Source organism: Brachionichthys hirsutus, chromosome 13 (assembly GCF_040956055.1).
Source record: "Brachionichthys hirsutus isolate HB-005 chromosome 13, CSIRO-AGI_Bhir_v1, whole genome shotgun sequence".
NCBI classification, from domain to species: Eukaryota; Metazoa; Chordata; class Actinopteri; order Lophiiformes; family Brachionichthyidae; genus Brachionichthys; species Brachionichthys hirsutus.
The window spans coordinates 1,244,089-1,253,461 of record NC_090909.1 but is presented as its reverse complement, the minus strand read 5'-3'; the positions used below and the strand labels follow the sequence as shown (position 1 = coordinate 1,253,461).

The following is a 9,373-nucleotide window of genomic DNA, read 5'->3' as shown; positions in this document are numbered from 1 at the left end:
TTGGGCGACATCGCTGACGTAGAGCGGACAGGCACATTTGGCCATTCTTTATTGTGAATTGAGGATTTGGAAATCAACTGGCATTATGATCAGTGTTGGAAGACGTATTCACACAAGTTCCATAAGGAAAAGCAGCCGCACATTATGTAAATCCAAATCCTGTAATTAATAGTTAGTTAGCCCAAAAACAATTAACACTTCTTCAGCCTCAGCAACAATTTAACCTCGTCTTTCACTCAATTGTTCACACATATCAGAAATGTAAATATTTAGTTCTGGAAAGAGACTTCTGAGACTCAAAGATCACATCATCAAAGTCCTAAAGTACAGGATAAACTCCTGTCACCAAACCAATTTACTGGTTTTTATTTATTATTGTGGATGATTTGGGATTACATTCTCCATTCAAATGTTCCTTTTTAGACATACAATGCTGGATTTAGCAGTTTCACGCCAGTGATTCTGGAAAAATAGCCTTTTTGTTGTCCCCATCAACCAAAACAGTATTTGACTCAACATCAAACCATGTATGTTGTGCCCCCAAAATTAACTAACTACATACAAATCATGACTTTTAATTAAATTAGCATAAATGTTTTTGTATAAGCAAATGAGAAACGGCAGTCCAGAAAGTTACAACCAACCTGCATAAACTTGCTTAAAAAACTCCAGCAAATATTCACACAGAAACACAAAGTACTTTATCGCGACAATATGGCAATTATCAAAAGGACAATGGCGTCTCTTTCTTCATGTCATCTCTGTTCTTCTCCCCCCTCTCGGTTAGTGTGGGTCTTCTGGTGGGTCTTTAGGACGCTCTCTCGTGTAAAGCTCTTTCCACAGATGGGGCAGGTGTATAGAGAGCAATTGCCCCTGGCCATGTGAGCACTGAGCCGCTCAGGTTGAGCGTCACTCTGAAAATATCCTTTGCGTGTCTGTGTGTGAGCCTTACGAGAGGGATGTCCGTGCTCCTCCCGCTTGTGTGCCCGCAGGGAGACAACAGAAGGAAATACAAGGTCACACTTGGCTTCAGGACACGGAATCTGGAGCTCCGTTTGTGGCTCACGGTAGGGGCTTCCGACTGTTATACAGCTATTGTATTTTTCACATTCCTCGGTTTCCTCCTCTTGTTTGATGTTCTTGCTGTCAATCACCCCCAACTGAGTCGTATACGTAGGTTTGCGGCCGCGTTTTTCCTCCTGCGCCTCGAGGTCACAGTTTACATCACTTGCAAATTCTTCCTGGTGCTTGAGGAGCTCTTCCTCTGACTGGAAAGCACGACTACATTTATAGCATTTATAAGTATTGGAATCATTAGGCGCTACAGAGTACTTGGGGTGCACCGCAGTGCGATGACTGCGAAGTCTGGAAGCGCTGGGAAACAAGGCACCGCAGTCTTTGCAGGGACACTGTTTCTCTCTGCACTCCGTTCGTCTGTGTATGTTTCGCTGCAACACATTTAGCGTTCATCAGATAATCATCGTCATTTAAGAAACATGAAAATACAGGCCAGAATAAATTCCACTGCCCTCTCACCTCGTTGACTGTAAAGAAGGTTTTCTGGCAGTAAAGGCAGCTGAAGGCCTTCACCGCTCTGTTGTGGGTGGCCTGGTGCTGGCTGAGTTCCTCGGAGGAGGAGAAGCACTCGTCACAGGTGTAACACCTGAACAGAATATTCGTCTGCAAAATGAGTGAAGACATTTTTATTTTTTTTATGATTAAATGAAGGAAAAGCCAACGAAAGGTTTTCTTTTCTTGTTTATTTCTGAAGCCATCTTTATGTATCCCCAAACCCGATTAAAAAATAGAAATACTTGATTCTCAAATGCTGAAATTACTCACAAAATTCATGTAATCAATTTGCTGAATTCCATGCTACAGCAGATATTGTTAATTTACATTTGACGCTCATTTCTGTATTTGAATGTGGTCATAAAAAGTCACGTTTTCATCTTAGTTTATAAAACAATTATTGTAGCAATTATATGATAACGCAAATATCTTTGATCTGGTTGATTCAAATGAACACAAATTGAAACCCGACGTGCTTTCCTTACCAGCTGCAGCTTGTACTCTTCCCGATGATTCTTCCTCATGTGTCTCTCCTTGGCTTTGGGGTTACAGAAGGTGATGAAGCAGTGAAAACACTGCAGGCTCTCATGCTGATCTGCACACAATCAAAGAAATTACACGATTAGTCGCATCCCTAAAGCAGGACCAGGCTGAATGGAATCAGCGATCGTCTACTTTGGTCTGTAAAAAACAACACGGAATAACATCCTGTATGAACAATGCAAAGAAATCTAATCTTACAGGACCGAGGCACGACCGCTGGTTCAGACTTGATTTCCGTTGAGGCGGCTCTCATCTCACTCCCCACGATGACTTGCTCTATCTTCAACATTTCCATGCCGGTGGCTGCGGGTGCGAACCCAACGACGTAGATCTGGGGAACGGGAACACAACGCGGTTACACAAGTTTTACTGATAATCTGAGCTAAATGGAAGACTCCTGCAGGGGCAGAGGCAAAGCTAGCCAAAATATGTGGCGCGAACATGCAATAAAGCGCCGTTTTTTCCGCCTAAATAACCAAACACAAGATATTAAGGCTGATCGAATGTTGTATTGAATGAGTACAAAGAGAATTCATTCATTTCAGACAATCGACAATGAAAGAAAGACAACTAGCGCTAATTAGCCTGAGCTAGTAAACGAGGATGGAAGCAACTTACAAGTTAGCCGAGTGGGCTCCAACATTCTATCAACAGATCCTATTTTGCTGCCTCGTACTTACTGTCGATTTGCACCCATGTGCTTTAAAACTCCATCCGCAAGAGGAATCGATATGCAATATGATTCTTGCGTGTGTGTTTGCGGTTTAAATACGCGTTCATTCCATATCTATCGAACAGTCCACTGAAAAGCTCTGTCAGAAGGCGACAGCCTACGTCACGTGACGTGGGAAAGCCCGCAACATATCGCGAGATTTAGCGCTGTCGATTTGCGTTTTCATACCGTGAAGTCAAAATGTACTGCATTTGTTTTGCGTCTATAATAAGTGATTAATCCTGGCTGTGTTAGACGTATTACTGCAGATTTTTGTATTTCATAACAAACACAATAAAAACGCATTAAAAACAATTTGAATAAAACTTGCGCTTCAGTTTCTGGTGGAAAGTCATTTCTTGGCCTCATATTTATTCCACGTAAATAGCCATACATTCTGTAGTTATGTAATATTTATTTACATTAACTTTACCCAATTACACTGTAGATATACTGTAATATTCTCTATATTCATCCATTCTTTATTCTTTGAGCAATTTCAGATGTAAAATAGAAAAAGAGAAACAGAATAAAATAAAACCATCATTGCCCAAAAGGAGTCGGCTGAGGGCAAGAGCTTAATACTCTGCCTGTAGGTATGTATTCTTGTAAATTATTATGCACTGTACTGTAGGTGCCAAAAGTCTGTACTGTACTGTCATACTGTGCAATGACAGTAACTTTGACTCTAATCTCCTACCATTCTCTAATATTCTCTACAATGAAAATAAATACTGAGATTACAACACAAAGACAAAACAAAAGTGTAGTTTAAGGTTCACAGAACTTTATTCAGACAATGAGGACAGAAACATTAACCTTGATAAGAGAACTCATTCTCACTTTAAATAATTTGTGTGAGGCAGGAGAATTAGATCATAATATAAGAGCCCTTTAAGCCCGAGCCTGTTTCTGCTCCTGGTGTTCAGAAATTCGGCTTTCCATCACAGGCCTGAAGTGTCTAATCAACCCCTGAGAAAAAGAGTACAGAGAACGACAAACAGAGAGAATGGTATGTCAGGAATGCAATTAAAGCAGAAGAACGGCGCCTCTATTACAAACAAAAACTGTCAGCAAGTGTAAAGTCAGGGCTACAATCTTGCAGAGTAAACTTGGAAAAACTCTACTGGTTAGTATGCAAGTAAATTTGTGTTTACCTGGACTGGCCATGCGGCACCATCTCCCAAAGCACAGATAGTGTGTCCCTCAATCTGCTTACTGAGCTCCCAAATCATGTCAATCTCTGCTGCTTTTGCATCGCCTCTCACGAAGCGCCACATCATGTTATTCATCCAGTCCACTCCTGACAAAACAGAAGAAAAGGTCAACGTTTCTAATTTCATAAAAAGGTACCGACCGTGTGTTTGTAGCATTAAGATCAGTGACGACGGAGCCCTCACCTTCTCTGCAGGGTGTACACTGGCCACAGCTTTCATGTTTGTAGAATTCAATCAAACGGGCAATCGCTTTGATGATGTCAGTCTGCAAAAGCCGTGCATCAGCGACAAATGTAACCGATGGTGCGTGATTTATTTCTTCATGATGAATTGTGCTGCAGATGTGACAGACGTACCGATTTGTCCATGACGATGACGGCGGCCGTTCCCAGGCCCGTCTGCGCCTGGACTAGGCCGTCAAAGTCCATCAGCACCTCTTCACACACACTCTTGGGAATAAGTGGTGTTGAGGAGCCACCGGGGATTACAGCCAGCAGGTTGTCCCAGCCACCGCGCACTCCACCTACCAGACAGACGTTGGTTGCTGTTAAATAAATAAATCAACTCTTTCACTCACTGCCGTGCTTGCACTAATCTTTTCAGTGCATTGGTTCAGGCACACACAAGCAAATGATGCCTTTACATTTCCTGTTCCCATTAGTTAGATTTAAAAATAAATTGCATAAAAACTCGAACAATGACTGATGTCATAAATGTTGTCGTTTTTAAGCTCATGTGCAGACATGTTAGAAAAAAAAAGTTAGATTTTATTGTTTAAAAAACGGTTTCACCAATTCACAGAAACTCAATTATATTCTGGAAATGGGTACATCCATCCATCTTCTTGTAGAGACGACCTCGATCGTCTCATCTACAGCAGCTTTACCCGCCTTTTGGGTCAAGGGTGTTTCTGGAGCCTGTCCCAGCTGACTACGGGCGAGAGGCGAGGCACATTTTTCTTTTTTTGCCAAATTCTCAGTGTGGCTTGAACCTGCGTGTCTTTCAATCAGGTCCTTCAGAGGGATAGACATCTCGTCCTCTACGGTGCAGGGATGGTTAACATGACCAGAAATGTTGAAAAGCTTTGTGCCAGAGTTTCTCTCTCTGCCAAAGCTCAGGAACCACGAGCCTCCACGGCGACAGATGGTGGGCGCCACGGCGACAGTCTCCACATTGGCAACAGTTGTTGGGCAACCAAACACACCTTTAAGATAAAAAAAACATGAGCGATGTAGACATTTCAGAATGACTGGTAAGAAGACGAACATTATAGTTTTACTCACCCACATCGGCGGGAAATGGGGGCTTTAGACGGGGCTTCCCCTGCTTGCCCTCCAGAGACTCAATAAGAGCAGTTTCCTCTCCACAGATATATGCGCCAGCGCCACGCATCACAAACACATCAAAATCGTAACCAGAACCACAGGCGTTCTTTCCAATGAGTCCGGCAGCATAAGCCTCATTGATAGCCACCTAAAGACAGTCAGAATCGCTTCATCATTTTACTTACATGAACTGAAACTAATAGAATTTCTTCAATCCTTTGTCTAAACTAATATTTTTGAAAATCCTTGCAAAATGCACAACCATTTTAAATGTCATTTTGTCTATATTCACCTGCAGGTTGGATGATTCATTGTAGAACTCTCCTCTTATATAGATATAAGCAGCACGCGCCCCCATCGCCCTCCCAGCGACCAGACAGCCCTCCACCAGCTTGTGGGGGTCGCTCCTCATAATCTCTCTGTCCTTACAGGTACCAGGTTCTCCCTCATCTGCATTCACCACCAGATACTTTGGTCTAAAGCAAGATATTAAAAGTGGACTAAATAGAGTAAGTTATTTGTTATTTGTATATAGTACAAATACAACTACCGGTAGTAAAAACTGATATTTTATTTCCAAATAAGATTAACTTGGCAAAATAATCCATACAAAAACCGTAAGACTAAAGTGTATTCCCTTTAAACAGCTGGAATATATGCAAAAATACATTGTTTCTTAGCAACAGATACAAATGTAAGCCTACTTAAAATATAAAGTTGTGTAATCATCTATTAATTGCAGTCTGGATTCTTTGAAATTCATATGCAAACACTTACAGTGACATAAATGTCAGTAATGCCCATAAACACGCTTGGGTTTGAAATGGTCATTTCCTTCATGCTAAGAAGATAATCAATCAAATCACCTACAATTATTGGGAAAAACCAGTGCAAAGTATCACAAACACTTTCACAACTATAGCCCTGCTTTCTACATATAAACTTGTGAAATGTCATGAAAATGTCAACCACAACTGAATACATGTTCGTTGTGGTTCCTATTCTCCTCACTGACCTGCCATCGCTGGGCTTGTTCATGAAGCTCCACTTCATGCCAGTCGGGAAACCAGCACCGCCTCTCCCACGTAGGCCAGAAACTTTGATCTCATTGAGGATCCAGTCGACCCCCTTCAAAAGCACCTCCTTAGTTTTATACCAGTCACCACGTTTCAATGCCCCCTTCAGCCTGAAGCACAAATATATGAGCAGGTCAATATTGTGGTAGTTTTAACCAAACAAAGATTACATGACTTTATATTGCGTAAGAGGTTCAATCAAATAAATAGAATGCTTAATATCTTCCACTTGTGAATAATATTAGGGCTGCTACCTCCAGTCATGGCGGCCATAAAGGTTTGTGAAAATTCTGTCCTCATCTGCAAGAGGTCCAAATGTTGTTTTCTTAGGAGCACTCTGGCAAAATAAGACAAAAAATAAAAAGTTACTTCAAGTATTATCGTTTCAATTAAAGTTTCAAGAAAATATAGGTAAGGGTACCTGTGCTGTGCTGTTAAATCGGCTGACAGCAGTCACTCCAGCTTGGCTGACAGCAGCTGGAGCACGAGCCACCCCACTCACCACTGCTCGAGACAGGGAGAGCATCCTTCCTACAGCCAGGACATACCATAATATGACGAGTCAGTCAGATTTCAATAACTGGTAATTGGATTTATCAGAATATCACAATATCGCAACTACATAGCTTTCTATTTATATAATCAATGACATGCTTTACTCATTACATCAATAAAGGCATTTTTTTCCAAATTAAAAGGTACCATTTTCATAAGGTTGTCTGAGCTACAGTCTAAAGCCCAAATCATTCAGCTTTTGAGTTTGATGTCAGATCAACATATATGGTGATAAAATAAATGGTGTTTTTTTTATCATAAATTAGAAAAAACAGTTCAGTATAATCATGTTAGTTTCTCTTATAAACAGGGTTATTTAATTTTTAAGTTTAGCCTTAAATCAATTAAGCTACATAAAAACAACGTTTGTTTTTTTGTTTTTTTTCAGCAACATTCGAGATTTGTTTCAACACAATACCGGAACCAAACTTAACTTTGATGTTATTATGGATCAATAAATGCTTGACATAACCTTTTTTGGATTTTGGAAAAGCTTTGTTTTGATACTTGTATAACTTCTTATGTGACGTCATTACGCCAGAGACTTGGCTGCTGGCTACCAGGTTTTTAATTCTAACACTCTATAATATTTAAGAGCCACACTCTTGTAATGCTACAGAATAAATATGATAATTATTCAATTATGTCCATTCCTGCGTGCAATACCGAAACACTGGTCTCAATTCCGATACAGCTAGCTACTGCTAGCTTAGCGCTAAAATGTTAGCTAGTGTTTAACCTTGCAATGTCAAAATAAAATCAGCGGAACCACAACATCACTTTGAAACTTCAAGTGGACAACATACGAAACAATATTCTGATAAATTTATAGAGCCAGTCAAATAAAGGCAATCGAAAACAATGAACTTGCTTACTGTAAGTTAGCAAATAGCCTCTGCTACGTACCTTCTAATACCTGAGCTACTGAAACTTGAACCGGATATAGATGGAGCCACGAGCCGGAAGATGTCATCAACAACAAACCTTTCAAAACAGGGACCGTCATCAGTTGTTATTGTGCTTATTTACAGTTCGTTCTCCTTTGTTGTACTGTGTATATAATATACTTTTTATCGCTTACGACAATGATGCACAATAATTACTTTACACAAATAAGACGTAAAATACGAAGAATACATGACCATCCATAGAGCTCTATCCCGATGCAACAAAAATATTGACATTCAATCTAACAATTATTGTGCGTAAATATGATAGATACAATATAACTTTAGTTTTAAAGTGTTTTTTATATACATTAACTGTACATATAACTTGAATGTATATATTATATATAACTATATCATGTCATATTATTATTACATGTAATAATACATAACTAGATATATATATCACACACGCACGTGTTGTTATAATACATAATTCTACATAATTCTAATTCGGCTGTATCTTATATGGATGATTTTGTGGTTTTAGTCATTTGTGAAGTTAGTGGTGCGTGTGTGTGTGTGTGTGTGTGTGTGTGTGTGTGTTTGCGCTCATAGGCAGTTATACAATATGTCTTTAAAACAAATTTTATAGGAAAAACACAGAAAGAATTTCAGGTCATTTTTAGGAAGGGTAGAAATAGTTTTATTTACATGAATATAGTATGAAAATTATTCATCAGAAAATTCCAATTGTGTGATGACATTTAATAACAAGGTCTTTGTTCTGTACATATTTGAAAAAAATACACAGTATTAGTGAATTTAGTAATAATAATAGCATATATACATCGTAAAATATGAGTTCATGGTATTCTTTCTCTTATCAATATCAATATCTCTTCCTGTTGCACAACTGATCAGACTATCAACCTTTAATGTTAAGCCTATTCAAAATCAATTATTAAATCATTTTTTAAATAGAAATGGGATTTCTGATTGTCTGTTATTTAACTTGCACAAGGGCTATTGCTTTAAAGCCAAATATATATCTGAAACCTAATATCTATTATACATTTTCAAAATGAAGATGCAAAAGTGGGTTTGAAACACACCTGGATGCTACTAAAATGCATTTGAGCAAGTCACCTGACCTCTAACTATGCTGGCCAAACCCATCATTTTAACATTTTCACATTCTCCAAGCATCAAATGGGAGTACAGTGAGATGTCGAGTTGAAACAATGATGACTGTAACTGTGCACAATCTGTCACTGTGCAGTTATTACATCATAACAGCTTATCCTCAATAAACACTGGTATTAAACCCTGACAGGACGCAACCTACAGTCCAGAGGGTTCATTTGAATCAGCTGTATGATGAATCGTCCAGATGGTGCCCTAGTGCTTCTGCAATGTCTCGTATGAATGATAGGATGGATGATGATGCAGTCAGAAAGCTACAGACGACTGAAAATCTGAAAAA

The 9,373-nt window shown here is 39.4% G+C and overlaps 2 protein-coding genes across 3 annotated transcripts; both read right to left on the bottom strand.

Annotated features, from left to right (window-relative positions):
• Window positions 1-165: 165 nt before the first annotated feature.
• On the bottom strand, window positions 166-2,857 carry LOC137903435 (oocyte zinc finger protein XlCOF22-like). Its single transcript, XM_068747585.1, has 5 exons — window positions 2,796-2,857; window positions 2,314-2,446; window positions 2,058-2,167; window positions 1,537-1,680; window positions 166-1,448 (listed from the first exon to the last, which is right to left on the bottom strand). The coding sequence occupies exons 2-5, from the start codon at window positions 2,408-2,410 to the stop codon at window positions 756-758; spliced, it is 1,044 nt and encodes a 347-aa protein (XP_068603686.1). The 5' UTR covers window positions 2,411-2,446; window positions 2,796-2,857; the 3' UTR covers window positions 166-755.
• Window positions 2,858-3,592: 735 nt separating this feature from the next.
• ndufv1 (NADH:ubiquinone oxidoreductase core subunit V1) lies at window positions 3,593-7,935 on the bottom strand. Of its 2 annotated transcripts, none has more exons than XM_068747215.1 (11): window positions 7,876-7,935; window positions 6,867-6,976; window positions 6,700-6,782; window positions 6,385-6,555; window positions 5,662-5,845; window positions 5,328-5,517; window positions 5,036-5,248; window positions 4,401-4,567; window positions 4,228-4,309; window positions 3,985-4,130; window positions 3,593-3,799 (listed from the first exon to the last, which is right to left on the bottom strand). In XM_068747215.1, exons 2-11 carry the CDS (start codon window positions 6,969-6,971, stop codon window positions 3,722-3,724), a joined length of 1,419 nt encoding a protein of 472 aa, XP_068603316.1. In that variant the 5' UTR covers window positions 6,972-6,976; window positions 7,876-7,935; the 3' UTR covers window positions 3,593-3,721. The 2 variants fall into 2 exon arrangements, with proteins under 2 accessions (XP_068603316.1, XP_068603315.1); XM_068747214.1 differs by having other exon boundaries at window positions 7,907-7,934.
• Between the last annotated feature and the right edge of the window lie 1,438 nt (window positions 7,936-9,373).

What these genes read in the sequence shown, in the direction of transcription:
- ndufv1 (XM_068747215.1), bottom strand. Translation starts at nt 6,971, where the DNA reads ATGCTCTCCCTGTCTCGAGCAGTGGTGAGTGGGGTGGCTCGTGCTCCA. An exon ending in GTGTACACCCTGCAGAGAAG is followed by an intron (nt 4,131 to 4,227) that starts GTGAGGGCTCCG and finishes CTGTTTTGTCAG; the next exon opens with GAGTGGACTGGATGAATAAC. An exon ending in GTGCCGCATGGCCAGTCCAG is followed by an intron (nt 3,800 to 3,984) that starts GTAAACACAAAT and finishes TCTTTTTCTCAG; the next exon opens with GGGTTGATTAGACACTTCAG.
- LOC137903435 (XM_068747585.1), bottom strand. Translation starts at nt 2,410, where the DNA reads ATGGAAATGTTGAAGATAGAGCAAGTCATCGTGGGGAGTGAGATGAGA. An exon ending in AGCGGTCGTGCCTCGGTCCT is followed by an intron (nt 2,168 to 2,313) that starts GTAAGATTAGAT and finishes GATTGTGTGCAG; the next exon opens with ATCAGCATGAGAGCCTGCAG. An exon ending in AAGAGTACAAGCTGCAGCTG is followed by an intron (nt 1,681 to 2,057) that starts GTAAGGAAAGCA and finishes CTCATTTTGCAG; the next exon opens with ACGAATATTCTGTTCAGGTG.